This window comes from Triturus cristatus, chromosome 4_1 (genome assembly GCF_964204655.1).
Source record: "Triturus cristatus chromosome 4_1, aTriCri1.1, whole genome shotgun sequence".
NCBI lineage: Eukaryota > Metazoa > Chordata > Amphibia > Caudata > Salamandridae > Triturus > Triturus cristatus.
In genome coordinates, this window is record NC_140585.1 from 1,335,883,112 (window position 1) to 1,335,907,302 (window position 24,191).

Genomic DNA, 24,191 nt, shown 5'->3' on the forward strand with positions numbered 1-24,191 from the left:
GCTTCACCTTCGTGGACCCTGCCCATCCTGGGGGAGGAGGCGTGGCACCTCGACCCAGGATGGCACCATGACTCAGGGGTCCAGAAATATGTCTGGTGGTGGCAGCTGGCGATCAGCCACTCAGCCAGAACACAAGAATTAGGTTGTTTTTCATGGGGCATCTTTAAGATGCCCCCTGAGTGCATTTGGCATTAAATACCACACTGGCATCAGTGTGGGTTTAATGTGCTGAGAAGTTTGATACCAAACTTCCCAGGTTTCAGCAAAGCCATTATGGTGCTGTGGAGTTCATAATGACAAACTCCCAGACGATATACTCTTTATGGTTTTACTGCACTTACAATGTCTAAGAATGGACTTAGACACTGTAGAGGCACAGGGCTCATGCACCTGTACCCTCACCAGTGATATAAGGGACCCTGCTAGAGGGATGGCTTACCTATACCATAGGCAATGGGTTGTACGCTTGTCACACAGGGATGTCTGACTCTTCACTTTTCTCTGCACCAAAACACGCAGCCTGCAATAGCAGTGTGTGTGTGTGTGTTAAGGTACAGGGCCTCTAAGGTTAGCACAATTTGTGCTGAGGTCCTTAGAGGCCTTCTCTGTTCACAATGCCCTTGGTTCCTTTTACAAGAGACTTACTTGTGGCCTGAGAGTTGCCAATTGGGTTTGCAACAGTACAGATTTAGGGAAAGAGCATAAGCCCTGGGTGCCTGGTTGGCAGGAACCCAGTGCACACTTAGTCAGAGAGCATCAATATCAGGCAAAAAAGTGGGGGGAAACCACGCAAAAAGTGACACTTTCCTAGGCAGCATCTGCACAACTGAATCCCACACAGAGTGCTGGTATCGGCCCAAAAGGCACGTGGTGTTAACCCACCGCAGAGCTAGGCTAGTGGAGGAGAAAATCCTCTTTATGAAGGTATTTAGCCCCGTGTCTTGGCTTGGCTACCTTGCGATTACGTTCTCTGGACATTGACATAGCTGGGTTATCTTTTTTGAGAACCAGTTCGCCTGTAATAATCCGACAATCCCGTTTTCCTCTCTGTTCCACCCAAGAGTTGGAGCATTATCATTCTCTTATGCAGAGGTGGAGCATGTATTGGAAGGTTTACCGGCTGGGAAAGCACCAGGACCAGATGGGATCCCTTCAGATATATTTAAAATTGATCGGTGCTTGCACCACTTACTTTAGATATAGGTTCACTATATTTATAGGTCACTACACTTAAAGCGTATAAGTCACCCCTTTAGCAGGTCTTAACAATCCTGAAGGCAGGGTGCTGTGTTTTACGTGAGAGGGTGCCCCTGCATGAGCAGAGCCCCTCTGCAGCCTACTGAGACCATTCTCCCGGGTTGTCTGTGACTCAGCCAGACATATAAGTAGAGGTGCATTTTAACCTTGTGGTAAATGCTATCTTGAAAACGGCTGAAACAAAACATGTAGTGTTTGGTACCAAACACCTTGGAATCATACCTACACACCGGTAACGTATGGGACGTATGATTCTACTCTTCTGAGGCGTCGGGGCCCCAGCAGAAAATGTCCTCCCAGGTGGTGGTGGTGAGTCGGCCTCGACCCTCGCAGCGTTAGCTTTGTCTCCCGCTCCTCAGTGGGAGCAGCCGCTGTATAAGCGCGTCCGGGCGCGCAGTGAGCAGGAAGTGGGCGGTGCTGGCAGGTGTCACTAAGCTGTCTGGGAACTGTAGTCCCCCCCCCACAGCGGCCGTGCAGTTCAAAAAGCTACGGCGGCGGAGGGAACACACAGCGTCGGGGCCCCAGCAGCAAATGTCCTCCCAGGTGGTGGTGGTGAGTCGGCCTCGACCCTCGCAGCGTTAGCTTTGTCCTAGAACAAACTATAACTAAAAATACTGAATTCAAACCTGTGGCAGAATATGAGTTCAAATAAAGGGATAGATATGCGTGTGCCAGAAGCTATAGAGAGAGGTAGAGGCCAGGGACATCATTAGCTGCATTGATGAAACCCTCAAAAACCACAAATGACATAACGGAGACAAAAAGCACACAAGGAGTAACATACCGGGATCCAGTGGGTATCCTGAATGTATTCTTTGACTACTATAAGTTACGCACCTGCTGCTTTCGCGTCTCAGGTAGCCCTAGCACATCTTGAGGCGTTGGCACCAGTGGCGATTTGCATAGGGCGTGCTGCGGGGCGGTGGAGCGGGGCGGGGTAATAAACTCGGAAATATGACGGAACGGAGGATACTTTTCTCTGTTCTGTCGTATGTCAAAGTTTACTACCCCCCACCCTGCCCCTCCCCCGCCCCACCCTGCAGCACGCCCTATGCAAGCCGCGACTGGTTGGCACTGGATGGCTTAGTGATGGGCACAGGCTTTTCCTGGAGCAGCAGTTTATATTGGACAAAATCCTGATGGTTATAGGATCATTGCCGACCTGTAAAGAGCCAGAAATGGCCGATATTCAAGCAGAATCCTACAAGCGGTATGCTCCCCATTGAGCTCCCAAACTACTGACAGATCATGAGGAGGCCTGACACACTGAGACACTGCCACGAACCATGCATGAAGCAGTGATTCTCATCCTCCTGAAGCAAAGCAAACCCCAACCCTATGTGACTCCTATCACCCGAAGTTGCTACTCAACTGCAATGTTGAAATATTGACAAAATTGAAAGCAAATCGGATTGCGCTCTTTAAATCGCACTTGGTCTGGCCAGAACAGTTGGGGTTCGTCCCGGGACACTCCATAGTGCGACTATAGACACCTGTGCTATTTCTTGATGCCACCAAGGCATTAGATTCCCTAAAAGGGGACTGTCCTCGAGAGAAAGGGCGTGCCCCACACTTTTACGGGATGGATACAGCTCCTGTATTATAAGCCCATGGCATGAATGGGGAGCTGTTGGAGTCTTTCGCGCTGACACAGGACACAAGGCAGGGCTGTCATTGTCACTGCTTTTGTTTGTGCTGGGAGTGGAGCTGCTGGCATCCAGGCTCCAGCAGCTCTCCCCCAAACAACATCTCAGATTTACAAGCAGGCATATTCACTTCACGTTGTACCTATGAAACCCCAATGTAAGTCAAATATAATTCTGCATGAGTTCAGACAATTTGCCATATTCTTCAGTATACACATTAACTGGGAGAAATCTTGGATATTCTCGTAAACTTCAACTACCCAGAAATTCAAGCTAGGTTTCCCACTACGTTGGTGTACTGATGAGCTTAAATACTTTGGCATCTAGATACACTGGGCAGAGAGGTAGTGATATGGGCAAACTATGGCACCACGATTCCCACCATCTCTGAACACATCCCCAGGTGGCTATCACTCCCGCTCTCCCTGGCATATAGGGCTAATCAAGATGTTGTTGCTACCAACACTGGTCTACTTATTTTTGATTTTACCACTCCTATTTACAGCAGCCTTTTTTTATCAAGAACTGAAGATGCAGGTGTTTCGCTTGGTCTGGGCCTGGAAGCAGACTCAAATAAAATTGTAAACCCTTGGACTGCCATGCCATAAAGGTGGGTTTGAAGCTCCAGGCCTGGAATTCTACTATCTCTGTGTCCGGGCAATCATTGCATACCACATGTACCAACTCACATCCATCCTTTCTAACTTGGCAGTGAAGTCAGATCACATGATGTCACTCCTGCCACAGTCCTTTATAAGAGCACCAGTAACCATAAACACTACGCTACATTGAAATGCACAATTAGAGCATGAGACAGAATGAAGAGAAAGACCGGGGGAGGTGACCTTTATTCCACGCTTTTACTACTAGGGAATCACTCATTACTACCAGTCACACTTGAGCGGTTAGTGCAATCCCAGTTACAAGAAAGGGGTCTGTGACACTGGGGGGGACTTGTGTAGACAAGGCAGCTCCTTGACCCTGGTAGGAGTACCTGGGAGATGGCCAGGGACTCATCTGGCGGTATTTAGATATCACCACATTAGGGGTAGATGCAGTAGCAGGATTCCAGAATTCCCGAACAAGCCTTCAGTGTTTGCCACCCTGGAAGCTCCCTGACTGCCAAAAGTACTAGGCATCTGGTTCACTGCACTCTACCACAAGGCCCAGGAAGAGATGGTGGCCCCAACTCTGGGGAATGCGGGGAGGAGGCACTAGGCCATGCAATTTCAGATGAGGTATGGAAATATGGCTGTATGCAAACTGGTAAAGCATCATCTATCAGTAAGCTCAGCATTATAATCTCTAAATTTCTGCAGCGAGCCTACTATTCTCCTAATAAGCTATATAGATATGGTGTAAGAGAGGATGACCAATGCCTGCGATGTGGTGGGGGTAAACATGGGATTCCTCCACCTACCTTGAGACTGACTTACAATTTATAAGTATTGGGAAGAGGACTTTTCGACCATGGCCAAGATGATCGGTGGAGAAATTGCCATCGATCCGAGCGTAGGCCTTTTGGGCTATGTCAAAATTGTTGAAGCATCATACAGGCAACCAGTGGCTTTGGGCATCTAGTTGGCCAAACGGCTGGTGGACGGCAGATGGGGCTTGGGACGAGCCACTAAATTCAAGCAATTACTTGCGGAAATGACATATTGTAATAAGCAATTGGAATTGTACACAGAGATGCTACCCCGGCCCTCAAGGCCTAAGGATATATGGCAGCCTTTTACAACTTACCTCCTGCAGCGATCCACGGATTGGTGCGGGTGTGGGTTAATATGCCGGTGGTGATGGAGAGACCTAAACACAGAGTGCATAGGGTTCTTGTCTTCTTCCTATTTGTACTACTGTCACACTTTCTGTAAAACCACACCTGCCTGTCCCTCGTAGTAACCCAAGCTGTACAGTGCTGCAGCACTAGGGTGACCAGATTTTCTAAATTAAAAACCGGGACAGGCAGACATAGAAATAGGACTAAATGTCCTATTAGGTCTCAGGGCTTCCTATTTACAAAGAAATATATATATTTTCACATTACTTTACCGTCCACACTGTGAAGAGCTCCAGGGTCCAGCTGCTGGTGGGTCTGGCCTTGCCCTATAGCCTCTGCAGCCCCAATTCACACCTCATTAACTCCTGCTGTGGTGCTTAAATGAGGCAGAGCAGCACAGCAGGTGAGTTTAAAGAATTGAACTTCTGTCCCTGTTTCTAAGAGGGCCAGTCGAAATGTGAGCTTGGACCCCTCTGTGATTAATGTGCAGGTTCACCCGACCCTCCCTTAAAAACCGGGACATTTCTTTAACTAACCCAGGCACTAGCCAAAAACCGGGATATTCCTTCAATTTGGAGAAAAGTGTCGGAACACTACTACAAAAACCGGGACCGTCAAGGGAAATCCGGGACGACTGGTCACCCTATGCAGCACACAACTTGCTTACAGATTATTGTACATGTTATTTACCTCCCTCAAGAGTGTTATGCCTTTCACAGCATTGTATGTGCTGTCTTGTACTGTTGGTGTGGAAGTCGAGTTAAATACTAAATAAAACAAATATATTAAAAAACTGAAGGATACATTACAGATGGACCTACCATTAGTTCTTGAACTCATAGGGGATGTACTTGTCAATAAAGACCACAGAATTGTCCCTAATTCCGAACAAAGAACTTTCAATATATCAAGTATGAGAACCTCCAGAAAAAGCAATCTTACAAAAATTGTCATTTTGAGGTTTATGGCGCTAGTCAATCAGATTTAAGTGTTTCCATGTATTTCCTAGGGAATGAAAATAAATACCCAAGCAAGAACTTAAGTATATTATGCACTCAGTGCATACGAGAAAAAAAAATTGCATCACTGTAAAAAAAGAAAATCAATAAAAAAACTACAAAGAATCAAATAAAAAATATGTGGCTGCGATATCAAGTTGCCAAATAATATTTACTGTAAGTTGGCACCTGCTGCAGTCGATATTTTAAGAGACTATGCGTTCTACAGTAAGTTCACTGGCTCAAAAACATAAGCTTAAGTCTGCTTCATGAAGACAGGCGTGACCGGTTCCTTACCTTTTTGGGTGAGAGTGGCTATTCAACAGCTTGCTATACAGAAGTCTCTCAGACTGCAAAGCTTTATTAAGGGTGCATCTCTCAGCAACAAGCTTCTCCAACATGAGAACAAGCTGGTAATAAAAAACAGTATGATAAAAGTTTAGGCAGCAACTTCATTCAATTTAATTTCATTGTAGTAGATATACTGGTGTGAGTGCATAAGAATTTTTTTAATTATTTTTTTGCAGCGTGTATCAAGGAGATGTGCTTATGTTTTTAATACTCTGGATTCCACACTTACACCTGAACATATTACCTGCCCACTCATTCCTTTTCCCTTGTAGTTTTAGGTCTGGCTTGAAAGTACGGCTGTCTGCCATACTTATTGTTACCAATTCTTAGAATATACATGGTGAGCTTTGGGACCGCCCACAGCAGTATTTCTCTCACTTCATGCTATTGGTTGTTAGGTGTATCATTCTGCTTTATAGGGAGTGCTAGCTTTGAAAGGCAGGATGGGCTATTTTACAACTCGAAAGTGCACAATAGTAACATATTAAATTATTTATCTTATAGATGTACAAAATACAGGCAGCAATTGTTTTTTATTTCCCACTGCAGCGTTTTCCTATAATATTTTATTCACTACTCAAAATGGAAGCCAGATCTATCAACATTTGCCAATGCTTGTTTAGTAAGAGGTTTTTCACTCTACCTTTCTATTTTCTTTCCCACTTTTGATGCGTACGTACTCTATTTCTGTTTGTAACTCACTTTCACCACTAACCTCTTACCTATATAGTTTGATATGAGCAGTACATTTCTCTTGCCATGTTACTTCATTTTCTCCACCTTAAAGATAAGTTACTTATCTTCAGCAGCGCCTATTTTGGTAGAGACTAGACTCTATCCAGCTACGGATTCTGTACCTTGTAAATATACACAGGCGACAGACTGGATCCGGAAACATTCAGAGAAATTCCCTCACGCATCAGTAGGTGACATCTTGTGGGTACGCGAGGGATCTGTACATATAAAGGCACGACCTCCATATGCTGACCTCAGTTTTATTTTTTTAACTCTGTCCATGACAACTTGTTATGGAACCCATAGAAATTACCATGTGACAGTCTTCAGATGTTTTCAACTGATGGGACCTAATTAATGGGCAGTAGGAGTCCATTCCATAGAAAGGGGAGGAGGGTAATGTAGTGAAGAATCTGTAGTTAGATTTAGACTCTACCAGAAAAGGCATAACCGAAGGTAAGTAATTTATTCGTCTGATAGAGATTTCTAATCGCAGACTCCTCACCTTGTGAAGAGATACCAAAGCAGTACCTCCCTAGCTGACGGGTCTGCGGAATGGCTCTGACCACAAAATCCCACTAGACCTGGCTATACAGGCAGTATTGCTTAGTGAGTGTTTGGAGGGATGTCCAAATAGCCTGGCAGATGTCCAAGACATGCACACCACACGCTAGTGCAATGGTTGCAGCCTTTGCTCTGGTGGAATGGGTATGCATAGTACAATTCATCGTGAGATGATTCTCTGGTGCGCCACATTTGGTTTTGTAGCTCCAGAAAAAATAGTGAAAAGTTGGTCATCCTGTCAGTATTCCAGTAAACGATTAATAGAGAAGAAAAGGGCTCTTTTGGGTTAAGACGATGGAGTCGTTCATCCTCCTTGGATGAATGAGGAGGTGCAAAGAAAGCTCATAAGGTGATGGATTATCCTTTGTGAAAAGGCATGACTACCTAGAGGAGAAATGCTGCTTTTGTTCGAAGGACGTATTTGTCTGGAAAGAACGCAGTGCATGGTGGTATCACAGACAATGCCTGCAGTTCACTCAATTCCCTAGCCAGTGTTATGTCAATGAGGAAAACTGTTTTGATGTTTGACAGGCGAAGAGGACAAAAGTGCAACGAGCTCGAAGGGAGTGCACATGAGATAGGCGAAAAACAAATTAAGGTCCCACTGTGGCATCAGAAATGTGGGTCAATCCATTCAAGAAGAGCATCACAACAGGTGATTTGAACAAAGGTTGATCCAGTAAGCATAGAAAAGCCAAAAGGACAAGAACATAAATTTAAACTGTGGTCACAGCGAGGCCTGGCTGTGCCAGTGAAAGAGAAAACAGAAGAGTAAACTTGCTTGCAAGGGTTGAACATAACAGAAGAACACAAAGAAAAAACTTCTCCCAGTGTTCTGCATATACAGTTTTCGTAGATGGACGCCTGGCTGTCAGAATAACACCAACCACTTCGGGAGGGAGTTGAAATGTCATTAACTGTGGTCAGTCAATTTCCATCTGGCCAACAGTTCAAGGCACCATACTAGCATTGCCCAGTCCAGTGTCACTAGGATGACTTTGGCCCGGTCTCTTCTGATCTTTTTTCAGTAATCTTGGAAAGGGAGGGGCAGTAAGGAATATAAGAGTCTCAAACTCCAGTATAGGTCAAAGGTGTCTTCTTATGAGGACTGCCTTGGGAACTCCAAAACGTAAAATTTTGACAATGCATGTTTTAGGCAGTGGCAAATAGCATCGAGCCAGGATTCTCCCCATTGCTGGAAGACACTTTGTGCCACCTCTGAGTGTAACTGCCATTCATAATCCAGCAGCCAAAGGTGGCTGAGATTGCCAGACGTTGCCTTCAGAGATGCTGCCAGGTGTGGTACTATCCGGGAAAAGCCTTGAGCGTTCAGCCATTTCCATTGACATAGAGCCTTCTGGCACAGGATCATCAATCCCACACTGCCTTGTTTGCTGACGTTGGCAGTCGTGTTGTCTGTGGCAGCTGTACCCATTTCCCGTTGATGGTCGGGAGGAACACATTCAGTACCAAGCGTATTGCTTCCAACTCCAGCAAGTTGATGTGGAAGTGAGCTTCCGCCAGAGACCAGAACCCTCTGATATCCACCTCTTCCAGGCGACCTTCCCCAACCCAGCAACAATGAATCAATCACAACTGTTAATTCGGGGTAAGGAAGGGAGAGGTGCCTGCCGATGGTCCATTTGTGGTCGAGTAGCCACTACTGTCGCAGGTTACATAAACATCTGTATGGAGTCAGAGACTGCTTAGTTGCTGAGCACATTGAGATTAATGCTCCCACTGCAGAGCCCGCATGTGCTATCTGGCGTGGTCCACCAGCAGGATGCAGTAGGCCAAGAGGCCAAGAAGCCTCAGAGCCGACTTCACCGAGACCCAGGCTGCAGGTTGAAACATCGGGATCATAGCCCCAATGCCCTGAACTTTTGGGGTGGAGAAATGGCATGGAAAAGTACGTATCCAGGATGGCTGTGACAAAGGGGACCTGCTGTGAAGGAGTCAGGTGTGACTTCGGCATGTTGATTGAGAAATCAAACAATGTCAAAAGGTTGGCCTCCATCTAAAGGTGATTTATGACTGTTTCAGGCAAGCCAGACTTCAGCAACCAGTACCAAGGTGTGGGAAGACTCGTATTCCTAACCTCTGAAAATAAGCTGCACCCACCACCATCACTTTTATAAACACCTGAGGTGTACTGATCAGGCCAAAGGGGAGAACTAAGAACTTGAAATGCTGTTGGCCTACCTGATACAGCAGACAGCATCTCTGGGACTGCCAGATGGGGATGTGAAAATAGGCATACTGCAAATTGAGCGCTACCATCCAGTCTTCTGAATCCAGAACAGTTAGAACCCAGGGTGAGCATTCTGAACTTGTCCTTCCGAAGGAAGTAGTTCAGAGGGCAGAGGTCTAGGATGGTCCTCGGTCGACTGTTCGGCACCGGAAAAGAACAGGAGTAGCAAACAAGCCCAATATATGTTGCTGGTACTGTCTCTACTGCTCCCTTGCTCAAAAGAGCCAGAACTTTTTCTTGGAGTATAGATAGATCATCTTCCATTTGTCGGTGTGTGTGGTACGTCAGCAAACAGGCCCAATATATGTTGCTGGTACTGTCTCTACTGCTCCCTTGCTCAAAAGAGCCAGAACTTCTTCTTGGAGTATAGATAGATCACCTTCCATTTGTCGGTGTGTGTGGTACGTCTGGTGAGACACACAGGAAGGGTAGGAAATACCTATGTTCTACGATCTAGAGCACCATGGGTCGCATGTGATGCTCCTCCAACGAAGGTTTAAAGGTGACTCGACCTCCTACGGGCGATTTTGTGCCGCAAGTGTGGATTTGTGGCAGCTGTGGGAAGGGGAATTTGGTGTTTGGGTAAAACGTCTTGGGGGGCTTGGATGCTGACAGCCTCTTCCGCTGTCTCCACCTTCAAAAGATTGGGATATTTGCTTCTGCTGAGGTTTATGTTAGCGTCTCTGCTGGTACCCCCATCCGAAGCCTCCAAAGGGGCGAGTGATATGGAGAAACTGGTGTGCAGGCGGACCTAGGCCAAACGAGCAAGCTGTGGCCTTGCTCTCTTTGAAGCGTTTTAAGGCCGATTCCCACCTTTGCTTTAATCAGGTGAGAATTGTTGAATGGCCATGTCCACGAGGGACTGCTGGATGTTTGAAGAGAATCCTGTGGAGCATATCCAGGCTCGGCACCTTAGCACCACACTGGTGCCGACTGCCCTACCCAACCAGTCAGTCATATCCAGGCCAGACCTGATGGCTTATTTTGTCACAGCTCTACCATCCCAGGTGAGTTGTTACAATGTGACTCGGATGTCATCAAAGACAGCTTGCAAAACCTCTGGCACTTAGTTCACAGTGGGTGCAAATACATAAATAGGAAACAAAAGGGATTCATTGATCTTAGAGTAAGGCAGGTGGACGAAAGCATGCGTTTTGCGAATGTTTTCATTAGCTGACTTTCTATCAGGGGAAGTTGTTGGTAAGGCATTTGGGTTTACAGCTGCCGGTACTACTAAACTCTCTAAGGCGGGATGTTGTATCTGGTTGCCAGGAAGCAGGTCTATGCTGCCTTGCCACTTGCTTACTAACTGGTGGGCAAGATCCTGACTTTGCCCAGGTGCCTATCAGCACATAAATCAATGCCTCATTGAAGAGCAGAAAAGGTTCCTGACTTGTTTGTATGTGGTCAGGACTTTAGTGAGAAAATTAGTTTTGAACTCTGCAGTTGGCAGAATGAGGTGTAAGACTTCCACTGCCCTCCTAATCACTGTTGAGAATGAGGTACAGTCCTCTGTTGCCATAGCAGGGTTGGGTGAGTGCAGGCCAATTTCTTTGAGGGTATCTAGCCCACTGGCTGTAGGTTTTCAAAAATGTCCTCATCATCAGGATGAGTATTACCTTGATCATTATCATCAGCAGTATATGACGCATAGTCCGGGTCAGAGGGGTGTCCAGTTAAGGGATTCATTTCAGTGTGTGATAAAACTGTTGGATCCATGCCCGGTGCTGGGGACATCAGGATATTGTCCGGGGTTGTCAGTCTGGGCATCCTAGGAAGCGTCGGACATGGCATTATCCTCGGAGGTGAAGCCAATGTCGCAACTGGTCATAGAGTAAAAGAGGACTGCAGGCGAGTGAAGCGGTCTGTGCAAGGGACGAATCCAGCGATTGGAAACCAACTCGCATCCACTCGGATCCATGGAGCTCGAAGGAGCTCCAGAGTTATCTGGTGAAACACCAAATATTTTGCCCATGGCCAAGCAAATGTCTTGGAGCTGGTGACGCCAAAATCTTTTGTGGATTGGACTGGATGTGGACTAGGGGAAATGTCAGTTTCCAAAGCGGAGGCCGACTTTGTGGCCTGAAGGTGCCTGCAGTATTTCACAACTTCAAATGGTGGGAATGGCGGGATGAAGAGGACCCATGCTTTGATATTTTATGTTTATTATAGGATTTGCAGAGCACTTTCCTGGGCCTTGTGATTTTGACGACAGCAAGCCACAGAAGCAACCTCAGGAGCAAGAGCGATCTCGACTTTTACCGAGACACAGAACCAAAACATTTGTAGCCACATGACAGTCTTACTAACAAGTTAATAGAGCCCTGGATCCTGTTCTCATTATACAGAAATTAGTTAGTTTAAGCATCAAGTACTTTTACACATAAAAGGACAATCACATATACTAGTAGAACATTTCTACAATTTAAAAGAGAGTTCAAGAGAATGACTGCTTGCAAGTAAGAGAAATATTCACAGTCAGAGACAACTTGTCCACCCATCGATCAGAACTACAATTTTTAAAGAAATCTAATTTAAAATGAAAGTGGCATGGAATGAATTAGGAAAGGAATTACTTGGATCCTACATAGGTTGAGAATAGACGGCTAGTCTCCCTACCTCCTGAGATCGGTTTCCAAAGCCGTCTTGGCCTTGTGACTCCAGAATTGTCACCTTCTCTCTAAGTTTCAGGACTTCTTGTGTCAGACTTTCCACAACTGGAACTTCCTCCGGGTTAACCAATTGTACTTGCAGATCCTAAAAGTTAAAACCAGCATGTTTAAAATTATTTTAACCGCAAACATTCTATTTACATCAAAACAAGCTAACTGTTCTTTAGGGTCTAGACAGCTGCACAGTTTAGTCTACAAGAGGTGCATGAATCATAAAAAAGCTCAGTGTGTTGTACATTAATTTTCAGATATTCCTGGATGAAATGAAAAAGATACTTGCCAAAAGGCAACAACGTACGCTCACATCTAGCAAGGCAGTTAAGGGCAAAACATGAGTGGGAATACATAGGTTCAATGCGGGACTCTGATTCACTTGGAAGGAGGTAAGGCCGAGATATTTAAGAGATTCTACGAATCCCTCTACTCTAAAGACACAGCCCGTGCCTCTCTATCACTAAACTACATGAAGGAGGTCACAGTTCCACGGTTTTCAGAGGCTCAACAGGCAGAGCTAGAAAAGCCTATATGAGTGGAGGAAGTCCAAATGGCTATTGACTTATTGAAACAGCACAAATCCCAAGGCCCAGACAGGCTAACAGCCCAAGTCTACAAACCCTTTAGTGCAGATCTGACACCCCTATTTCACCTCCCTCTTTAACTCTTTAAGAGAAAAACATGCAGTCCCCCCTTCAATGGAAGATGCACTCTTTACTGTTCTCCCTAAATCCGGGAAGGCCCATTGATTATGTGCCTCATACCGGCTGATTGCTTTGTTAAACTTAGATGCAAAGCTTTATACCAAAATTCTAGCTAACAGACTGGAAGACATTCTGCCAGATTTGATAAACCCTGATCAATCAGGATTTATAAAGGGGAGACAAACTCCTGGTAACCTGAGACGAGTGGTCCACTTGATTGTGAAAGTAGAGAAGAAGAACATTCCTGCAGTGCTGTTGGCACTTGATGCCCAAGAGGCATTTGACAGGGTAGATTGGACGCTTCTCTTCTCTACTCTTTGCCTCTTCGGACAGGGGATAACTATGTCTCGATCATTCAAGCTAACTATGCTAACCCCCGCTCAAGGGTTATGGTCAATGGGACTGTCTCGGAATCGTTCTTCCAAGCAAGGGGTACACGACAGGGATGCCCTCTATCTCTTTCAGGGCCTTCCAGTAGAAGTTGACAACCATTTTTTTTTCTTTCTCTGCGATCCCAAATAACCAAATATATCTGGCAAAATCGTAGGGCTGAATTGTCTAAAAAATTATTGCGACTCCCTAAACAGGAAGGAGAGCTCGCTCTGCCGAACTTAGTGTACTATAGAGCGGCACTAATACGGGTGATTCTGAAAGGTCCTTGAGAGAGTCAGAGAAGCACTGGCTCCACATGGATAAGGTGGTTACAGGTAGAACAATATGGCATCTTATTTGGAAAGCTACAGACTCTAGACTCCCAAATGTGTATTTAAGCACTCCTACTAGAACCACCATAAAAGTATGGGATGTGGCTACCCAGCAGAATGGTCTTACAACCTTCCCCTTCCCGTATACTGGCATTCATTTTTAATGAGGCATTCCCACCAGCATTTACACAGGGAGTCTTTGACTTATTGAGGGAAGGAGGATGTCTCACTATTTCGGACTTGTTCCATGGATGGGATATACTTTAATTTGCTAACTGCTGCAGGGGATTTAATTTACCTAACGTGGAGATTTCACTATAACCAACCGATCTATTGGTTACGCAGACTGAGTACAGACAAGCAGCCACTAGGGATCTACTCCTGATTGGGCAATTTGTGCACCAAGGTATCTAAAGGGACCATTTCATTTCGCTACACTCTTCCTACTGCACCGACAACCACTTTTAGCCCAAGATATAGAACCTTTTGGGAAAAGGTTTTGAGCGACTCAATCTCCACAAAAACAATGGACCACATTATTTAGAGACATACCTAAGCACAACAGGTTGTTAGGTCTACGAAAGGCTTGTAGGAAGCTGGCTCTGTATTTACTGTACCAAAGTGAGGTATAGTGTGCGTCCAGTGGAACCCAAAAGGTAGGCAGAGGTAAAGTAGATAGTACCTCACTCTCTATTTGTGGTAGTGTGGTCGAGCAGTAAGGCTTTATCAAAGGACAGTGTTAAGCATTTGTTGTACACTCTCAGTCAGCAAATGAATTCCCACACAAAGACTGAACTTCAGACCAATTGTTTTTGTATAAAAATATTCTTTTAGTTAGTTTATTTTCTAGAACCAAGCAAGCCTGGCACAGGTAAGTGATAAATACTTGGCAGTAAATATACAGTTGTAATGCAGTTTGGATTATAATTGTATATGCACTTTGATTTGATGTACAGTACTGTTACTGAGAAATGCAATGCTTTGGAAATACAGTACATATACTTTGAATGGGCTTTTTTAGTAAAATTACCAGTACATTACTTTCAGATTACTTTTCTTACACAGTGTAGTATACCTGGATACTACACTGGGATATTTCCTGTAAACAGGTAAGTAAAAGTGTTTTTGTTATTTAGTACAGTTGTAAAAAGATTTTCATAGATTTTCCAACTCCACACTTAGAAACTTTTCAAAGAAAAACAGTCAATGTTATCCTATGAAGGAAAATAGTGTTATCGGTTCAAAGATAAGTACTTTGTTGTGGGAGTTTGTATTGTGGGGTTAGACTCAGGGGTCTCCCAGGGTCAAGGATGCACTCTTGTTACACCCTCAGCGCCACTAGGGCGGCCAGGTGCAGAGAGCAATGTTATCCAAAGGGGGATAGGGGGCCTCCTGTTGTTGGCTGCTGACGAGCAGGCCACAGGGTTGTGAGAGCAAAGCTCCTGGACTTAAGCTCAGGGCAAATGGGGGTTTGGGCCAGAACAAAATATGCATCCTCAGCGGCACTGGGGCGGCCGGGTGCAGAGTGCTGCCTTGGCATCGGAAGTCCTGAAGCTTTCAATGCGGAGTCTCTGGTTTGCAAAAGCACTGCAGGCTCGGGGGGTGCAACCACCACTTGGAGAGGTAAGTTGGGATCTTGGGGGCTGGTTAGGCACCGTCAGTTGGGACACTCAAGGCCGTGGGGCGTCGGGTGCAGGGGCGCCTTTTAGGGTTGGATCTTCTTACCAGCTCCTGGTCGCGGTTGGGGGACCGTCCGGGTTTGAGGCTGCAGGCGTCAGCTGGAGGCAGGTCAGGGGTCACCGGATCTCGGGTCAGGATCACCGGGGAGACCTCGTCTTGGTGTTGGGCCCCTCGAATTCGGGCTGTGGGCGTTGGGTGCAGAGTGGTGCAAACTTGCGGATCCTTGAGGAGCTGGAGTCTGTTGGTGAACAAATCCGGTGTTCATGGGAGACAGAGTCTTTGGGATGGAAGGCAGGCAGGTCCTCCAGGTTTCTCGAGGTTGCTAGCAGCAGGACACACCGGGATTTTGCTGGAGCAGGTTCGAGGTGGGGACAGGCGGGTAGGGCTGGGGTCAAGTCAGTGGGTGTCCTCCTCTTGTTTGCTTCGTCACGGCTGTTGTTCTTCTTTTCTTCTTGTAGTTACTTGTCGGAGGAAGCAAGGTTCAGGGGTGCCCCTAGATAGATTTAGGGGCGTTAAAGGTAGGTAAAAGGTTGGGACCAATGGGTCCCTTCCCTGGGGTGGGTACACTCTCTATTATGCCACCCTCCAGTGGGAGGGGGGCATAAGCCTTTCCCTGGTTGGCTGGGCCCCCTGTCTGCAAGATGGTGGGGACTGAGACTTGTGCTTCACCTTGCCTTCCCTACCTGAGGGGTGGGGTTGGCAGAGGTGGGCACACCTCTCTTCCTCACTTGTTTTTCCCGCCGGATCTCCCGCCCAAAAGAGGGGGTCAGAACCAGTGGGGACTAGTTGCTGAAAGCAGCAAGTGGCCTGGGGAAGCTCACAAAGGCGGCAAGCTTTTATTATTAGTATTATTATTAGTAGGTTTTTGTAAAGCGCGTAGTCACCCGTAAGTATCCCAGCGCTAAGATCCGGACAAGCCAGAGGAAAACAGGGGGGAGAGAAGAGGAAAAGGAAATCAGGGAAACAGGTGAGTTTTTAGCCGCTTCCTGAATCGGAGATATTCCGGTTCTGTCCTAAGGTCACGGGGGAGGGAGTTCCAGAGGCGGGCTGTGTTGACAGAGAAGCGCCGTCCGCCAGTGCGTACCCTCTTCACTCTAGGGATAGTGATGAGGTATTCATGGTCAGACCGGAGGGATCTTGAAGCTTTGTAGGGCCTGATGAATTTTTTTAGGATGGGGGGGCCTTTGTCCTGTAGGAGTTTGTGTGACAGGCAGAGAGCTTTAAACTTAACTCGCTCTCTCACTGGGAGCCAGTGGAGATGTTTCAGGGCTGGTTTGGCCGAGGATCTAGCCGGGGTGTTGGTGAGAATCCGGGCTGCGGCGTTCTGGATCATTTGCAGTTTATTAAGGGTTGCCTCGGGAGCGCCCAGATAGATGGTATTGCTGTAATACAGCCTTGATAGAATAAGGCCTTGGATTAGCAGTTTCTGGGAGACAGGAGGAAGTAAGGGCAAAATCTTCCTGATAGATTTAAGAAGCCCGAAGCATGTCCCAGCGATTTTTTTGGCTTGAGTCTTAAAAGACAAATCTTTTTCAAGCCAAATTCCCAGGCTCTTGATCTCAGACTTGGGGGCTGGGGGTTCACCTAAGCAGGGGGGCCAAATGGTCTGAGAGAGGGAAAACCCCTTCTGACCAAGGAGGAGAATATCTGTCTTTGAACCGTTAAGTTTCAATGACGAAACATTCATCCATCCTTGAATTTCTGCAAGACAGTTGTAGAGGTCCGATGGTTCTTGGTTTGGGTGAGATAGAGACACCACTAATTGAGTGTCATCAGCATAGCTGATGATTTTCACTCCGAACGGTGTGACAACCTCCTCCAATGGGGACATGTAGACATTGAATAATGTCGGGCTTAAAGATGAACCCTGGGGCACACCACATTGGAGGGGGGTTTCGGGAGAGCGGGTGTCATTCTCCCAGACCTGAAAGGAGCGGTGGCCAAGGAAAGATTTGAACCAAGTCAGAGCAGTGCCCTCGACACCGATGTTCTTGAGTCGCTGGATTAAGACCCGATGGTTGACGGTGTCGAAGGCCGCACTGAGGTCCAGGAGGATCACTGCCACTGATCCTCCTGCGTCCAAAAGGGCTCTGGCCTCCTCCACTGCTGCAAGTAGGGCGATGTCTGTGCCCTGCCCTGGGCGGAATCCAGTTTGCGAGCTTCTGAGCAGATTGTTGGTCTCCAGATACTGCGAGAGCTTTTTGTTAACTAGTTTTTCAGCGATTTTACTGGTTCCGGGGAGGAGAGAGATTGGCCTGTAATTGGTCATATCCGAGGGGTCCAGAGAAGGTTTTTTAAGGAGCGCCTTGACGACAGCCGCCTTCCAGCTGGGGGGAACTTTTCCCTGGAGCAGTGACGTGTTGATGAGGTGAGTGAGTGGAGGGGCGATGGTGGAGGCCACTTTCTTAAGGATGCGTAGGGGGACCGGGTCCCTAGGGGATCCGCTTTTGATAGTATCTAGCGTGGTTGAGACCTCTTCAATAGTGACTGGTCCGAGAGAGTTTAGATGGGGAGTGGTAGGGTTTGAGTTAAAGCAGTCTTCCTCAGTGATACTGAGGTCGACAGGAGGAAGAGAAGCAAGAATTTTCTGAATCTTCTCCTCGAAGAATATGGCCAGTTTAAGGCATTTCTCTTCAGCTGCCTTGAGGTCTGGCAGATTCTTTGGTGCAGGGTCTGGGACTTTAAGTAAATCTTTTAAAATGATGAAAGAATCCTTGGCGGAGCTTCCCCTTTGTGAAACCTGCCCATCCTGGGGGAGGAGGTTTGGCACCTCGTCCCAGGATGTGCCTTCTTTTAGGCGCCCGAGAGCAGCAGGCTCTCGACCCAGGGGTCCAGAAATATGTCTGATGGTGGCAGCTGAAAGCAGCCACTCAGCCTGGACACTAGTGGTAGGTTATTTTTCAGGGGGCATCTCTAAGATGCTCTCTGTGTGCATTTTTCATTAATTCCCACACTGGCATAATTGTGGGTTTAATGTGCAGCGAAGTCTGATACCAAACTTCTCAGTTTTCAGTGTAGCCATTATGGTGCTGTGGCGTTCGTAATGACAAACTCCCAGCTCCATATACTCTTAATGGCAGCACTGCACTGACAATGTCTAAGAATGCACTTAGACACTAGGGGTAGAGGGTTCATGCACCTGTACTCTCACCACTGGTATAGGGCACCCAGCTAGAAGGGAGACCTTATCTATGCCAGGGCAGTTGGGAGGGGGAGTGGTTTCTTCTGGGATTTCAGGCATATTTGGTGGGACTGTCCATCGATCAAATCATATTGGAGTAAGACCCTGGCCCAGATGAGGGACATCCTGGGCTACCACTTGCCCCAGACGCCCGAGTTAATCCTGCTGAGACTTCAGGACCCCTCATTAAAACACCAAACGATGAGGGACAGATCCATAATATGGTTGTGTTTGGGGGCAGCCAAGATGGCACTAGCAGCAGCATGGAAGAAACTATTGGCCCCTTCCATGCACAATGGCATGTCCAGTTGTGGCAAGGCCTAACTATGGAGCAATTGACAGATATGCTCACAGATTATTGGAAGTGTTTTGATTACATATGGGCCCTCTGGTGGGATATCTATCAAGGGGTCTGCCACAGCTTTTTTGCCACCCTGGCACCCATGTCCTTCACTTATTCCAGATGTAATCCGTTAGGACGATTTGTTCCCATTCTTACCCCTATGCGGAGTTGGCCCCGGCTGATGCAATATGAACCCCAACCTACGAGTCATAGCTGTGCATTCCCAATGTATCTGTTGATGCTCTGTATGTGCATATTCTACCTTTTTATTGTTATATTATTTCACTTCATTGTTAGTTATTTTTGTAATATGGCTCGGTTCCAGTAAACACAGCTAGATGTAACAAGAAAGACGATCACTATGGAATTATATGAGAACCATGTTGTGGGATACTGTTCAATACAATAGCACGCTTTTGTTATATGGTTTACCTGATGCAATGTTCCTTTGCTGTATATGAGCCAATTAAATCAAATAAATACAATTTGAAAAAAATATATATTCTTGCCTTTTGGAATGATCTTTCTGGTTGACATTCTATCTACCTGCATATTTCTCATCTGTTGAATATTCCCATGTGCTTGACTGGATCTGTAAACTTTTTTAAAGTTCTCCTGCACCGGTAGCGGGTGTTGGTTCATTCTTGTTACCAGAAGCGAAGCTTTGGTGACGACACTGGAGCCATATAACACCCATCCCGGTGTCTGATGTCTGTTCCCTGTTCATTTCTTCCGGTGCCCTCAAACGTATATATATGAGAAAACGATAATCAGTCTGTTGAGTGCAGTGCAACAATCTAAATTGGAACCTTATTAATGTGGTCAATGCCAATCCTTCAAAATATAAAGAAGGGCGGGATCACAGAGGAACGTAGAGGTAGATACATTATCAATCACTAAGACTGTTACCACAGGTAAGCATTGTTTTCTTCTGATGGATACTTCTACATGTAGATTATTCACCTTTTAAACAGATTCCAAAGACGTTTCTGCCCTAGGAGTGGGTGTGTGGGTACGGTAAAAAAAGAAATCCTGGTGCACCGAGCATGCAAAATGGCCACCCGTACTCTCATCTGAATCCAAGCAATAATGTTTAGCAAAGGTATGACAGAAAGCCCATGTCGCCACATGACAAATCTCAGCCACAGAAGCAGCCCTGGCAAGCGCTGATGTTGAAGACTCTGGTGGAGTGAGCATAGATTCCTTTCAGCGGGTCCTTTTTGGTAAGGGCTTAGTACATTTTTATAGGCAGTATTATCCAGTGGAGGAGAGTCCTTATTTGGTCTGCCCTGCCTTTCTTGCCAACTGCATATCCCACAAAAACCTTGTGGTCAGACCTAATCACATTTGTGCAGTAAATAAAAAAACTGACAACTCTCCTTGGGCCCAGCCAGTGCAAACTCTCCTCCGTGATGGGGTGAAGTGGAGGGTAAGGGTAGGACGAGTAATAGATTTTTCCCAGATTGAAAGGGCTCAAAATCTTTGAATGAAAACCATCTTACTTCTGAGGACTAATTTGTGTGGGAGAAACCATGGTAAAGATTCACTAAATCCCAGTGCTTGCAATTTACTGATATGGCTCACTGATATGATGGCCAATAGAAAAAGTGTTTTGAACAACAACAGGCATAACTTGCAGTTGTGAAGAGGCTCCAAAGAGCATTCATCAAAAAAGTCAAAATCACGTTTATGCCCCACTGGGGTATCAAAAAGGAAGTACCTTCAAGAACCTCATCATCATTGTTGGTGATTTGAAAAGGGGTGTCTGGTCTGGAAGGTAAATAAATGCAAAAAAAAGCAGCAATGTATCCCAAAATGGTGTCTACTGCACAGAGTGAAACTGAGGACCTCGGACAGGTGTGTCTATAAATGGTCCCGGACCTGGCAATTCTTTCTCAGACGTGGAGGAATTAAGGGTAGGGAGGAATCATGCAGTGCAATGGAAAACTCCAACTCAACAAAAACACATCCCTCAAGGCTCCCTGCGATGGATACTGGAGTTCAAAGAACTGTGGGAATGGAGTGTTCTCCCCAATGACAAAAGTATTCTTGTAAGGTGTGACCCACAGGGCAAAGATGGTCTAGATCTGGTCGGCAAGATGATGCTAATTGAGACTGTTGGGCTTTGTGTTCAGTGAGCCGGCCCGATGGTTAGTGACTTCCCACATCACATTATGGTGTGCCAAAGCAAAGAACTTTAATGCTTACCAACAAAACAGGTGAGGCCCTACCCGTTGACACACCACATTGTGGTCATATTGTCTACCAGAATCTAGACAGTCCTACTGTGAAGATGAAGGAATGTCTTCAAGACTAGGAGAAGTGCCCATAGTTCAAACAAGTTGATGTGAGGCATCTGCTTCTCTGGTGACCAGAGTCCTTTGACCTTCAGTTCTTCCAGGTGCACACCCCATCCCTGGGTGGCAGCGTCCATTGTTGGAGAAGGGTAGCACGACTTACCTTGAGAGAGGTGCTACTCTACCAACAGAGATCTGTTACAGCGAACCAGCAGACTGTAATGGTATCTGAAAGATTGCTCTTGTGATGGAAATAAACCTTAAGTCACACTGGAGAGCTCTCATGTCCCAGTGTGCATATGTGACCAAGTTGATGATGGGAGTAGCAGACGTAGACCCTTCTGGACTGAACTTGTTCTCCCTCCTAAACATCAAAATCATATCCAGAATATCCAAGATACCCTGAGGGGGAGGAAGGTTTGCAAAGATGTCGCATACAGTACTGGTCCTATGAATAGGAGGCGCTGAAAGGGCTCAGGGTGGGAGTTGGGCAGTTTGGTGGTAAAACACAAGTCAAACTGCAAGGAAGATATCCCTTGCAGGTGATACAACATCACCCATGCCAAAGAAATGACTTTGAGCAGCCTTCATCTAGGTACGGTAATGTGGAATCCCCAGATCTCCTCAGATGAGCAGCCACCACCGCCACCATCTTGGCGAAGACCCTTGGAACCAATGTCAGTCAGAACAGTAGAACCGCAAGCTAGTAGTGAGTGGACCCTACCACAAAACAGATATCACCTGTGCAACTGCAGAATCAGTATGTGGAAATACGCATTCTACAAGTTCGATGGACACCATCCTGTCTTCTTCTTACACCCCCAAAAGAACCTGAGCCAGGGATAGCATCATGAGCTTTTCCTTTTGGAAGTAAAAGTTTAAGAGCCTGAGGTCTAGTATCGCAAAAATACTGCTATTTGTCTTAGAAACCGGACAGTAGCACCCCTGCACAATTTCCTACTCTGCAACCAACTCCATTGCTCCTTTCTGCAACTGGGCTGTCACATCCTGCTGCAGGGTTCACAGATGTTCCTCGGACTGAAGGGGTTGAGGGGGAGGGATCTAGGGAGGTGCCTGTTGGAAAGGTATGGAAAACACCCTTTTCTAGAATGTATAATACTGATTATTCTGTAGTCGTGGCTTTCCAGGCAATGCTAAAGTGACTTTCCTTGTGATGTTTGGCGAGGGGGGCGCAATAAGAAGAGAGGGCTGCTGGGCTTGACATACACTTCTATCGCCTCAGCTGGTTGGGAGGGCCTGAAGCTGTGTCCTCTAACAAAGCTTCAAACTTTCTGAAACTGTATTCTCAGGCAAGTAAATGGAGACACAAAGACTGGGCATTTGCCCTCCCTGCCTTGAATCTCTCCAACGTGGCATCAGCCTTGCTCCCAAAAGGCACAATCCATCAAAAGGCATATCCATTAGAGCTGCCTGCACATTTATCGAGAACCTAGTTGACCTAAGTCACTTGTGCTTTTACAAGGTCACCGACAAGCTCATAGCTCTAGTCACTGAGTCCATGCCATCCAGGCTTGCCCTTTTGGATTCCTGTGCAGTGATGCTGTGAGAAAAGCATCAAGGTTTTACTTAGTCAAGGAAGAAGTCTAAACTAATCTTTCTGGTGAGGGAAGGTAAGTTACAATCTCATGGTGCTGCACAATCTGGCAATCAGGCGATTCAAAGCCAGGGTCCCAAGTGGCCTTCTTGTACACCGCTTATACTGAGCCAAAAAGGAAACAAGGGCTCTGATGATGCTGCATCTGGTTGCAGACATTTAGTCAGGGTGTTTCCATTGGCAGAGGCAGTTCTAGCACAGTGATTCCCTTTCTTTGAAGCATTAAACAAAGCTGATTTGGGGTGGTAAAGGAGTGGATTGGCAGGGGGTGGGGGAGGGATGGTCCAGTGGGAAACTCAATATCAGTCTTAGGGGAAGTGTCTAGACCACCCGCATTTTGAGGGGTTAGATAATACGAATTATCAGAACAGAGGGGTGGCAACGAGAACCATTAGGTATGGTGTGAGGAATTTGTATGGGTTTAAAGTCAGGGCCAAAAATAGCCTCCATTGTCTGCTAATCATGGTTTGAGATCATGCCTATACCTGGCCTCTTCCAATATCCTCTGTGCCTCCCTAATAGATTTTATTAAGATAATCGTCAGATTAAAGGGAGCCTGCTCTGCATGCAGCGCCAGGGTCAGTATCTATACAACTGGAGGAGCTACTAGCAAGGGTGTTGATGCTGTGATGTCTCCAGTCAGTACAAGAAGTGTTCCCTTAGGAACGGAGGGATCGAATGACACTGAGGTATGGGAGGTAGAACCCACCGAAGAGAACCAAAACAGACCTAAAAAGGTCCAGTGGGGCCCTGTGGCATGCCAAGAGATGCAGTAACATCTTCTTTATTGGATTGAGGAAGAAGGCCGGATCAGCCCCCAGCACCAGGGCATACGCTAGAATCAGCAGCACCCACTGAGGGGTCTATGCAGATTGGATGGTATCTATAGGAAGCTGGCTCTTTAAAAAGTACACTAAAAAGAGGTATGCTATGCAAAGAGACCAGGCATCCCTTATAAGTGTACAGGGGCTTACTCTAGCAATCCCAAGGTGCTCTCTTAGGGGTAGTGTGGTTGAGAAGCTTTAGGTTTATCAGAGAGGAGTGTTAGACATTTGTTACGCAGAGTCAATAAATGATGCACACACTCAAACAGGAGATCAACACCAATTTAGAAAAATAACACTTATTTTACATATATTCTAAACACCTAGAACTTTGTTATTGGTAAGTACTTTGTTTTGAAATATCACTGCTTGGAAAGTATACAGAAATACACTTGCTTTTGAGTTATCACAGTTTTCCAGTGTACAGCAATACACTGGCACTTGTATCTTTTAGGCAGTAATGTTATCCTATACGAAATAAACACTTACTGCATACAGGCACTTGGCAGCGTCTCAAGGGGCTCTCCTTCTGGAGTTTAATTAAGTATGGGGTAGGGTCCAAGGCAGCACCAACAGATCACCTCGGGTGACTCTG

At 46.3% G+C, this 24,191-nt stretch overlaps 1 protein-coding gene across 11 annotated transcripts in view; it reads right to left on the reverse strand.

Annotated features, from left to right (window-relative positions):
- The window catches only part of PDE4DIP (phosphodiesterase 4D interacting protein), a 1,321,554-nt gene that overhangs the window by 576,655 nt on the left and 720,708 nt on the right, over nt 1–24,191 (reverse strand). For all 11 annotated transcript variants that reach the window (XM_085654823.1, XM_085654822.1, XM_085654821.1 and 8 more), the window contains 2 exons: nt 12,202–12,339; nt 5,979–6,091 (listed from right to left, as the gene is read on the reverse strand). In XM_085654823.1, coding sequence (XP_085510949.1) covers nt 5,979–6,091; nt 12,202–12,339 — 251 coding nt within the window. The remainder of the gene's footprint in view (nt 1–5,978; nt 6,092–12,201; nt 12,340–24,191) is intronic.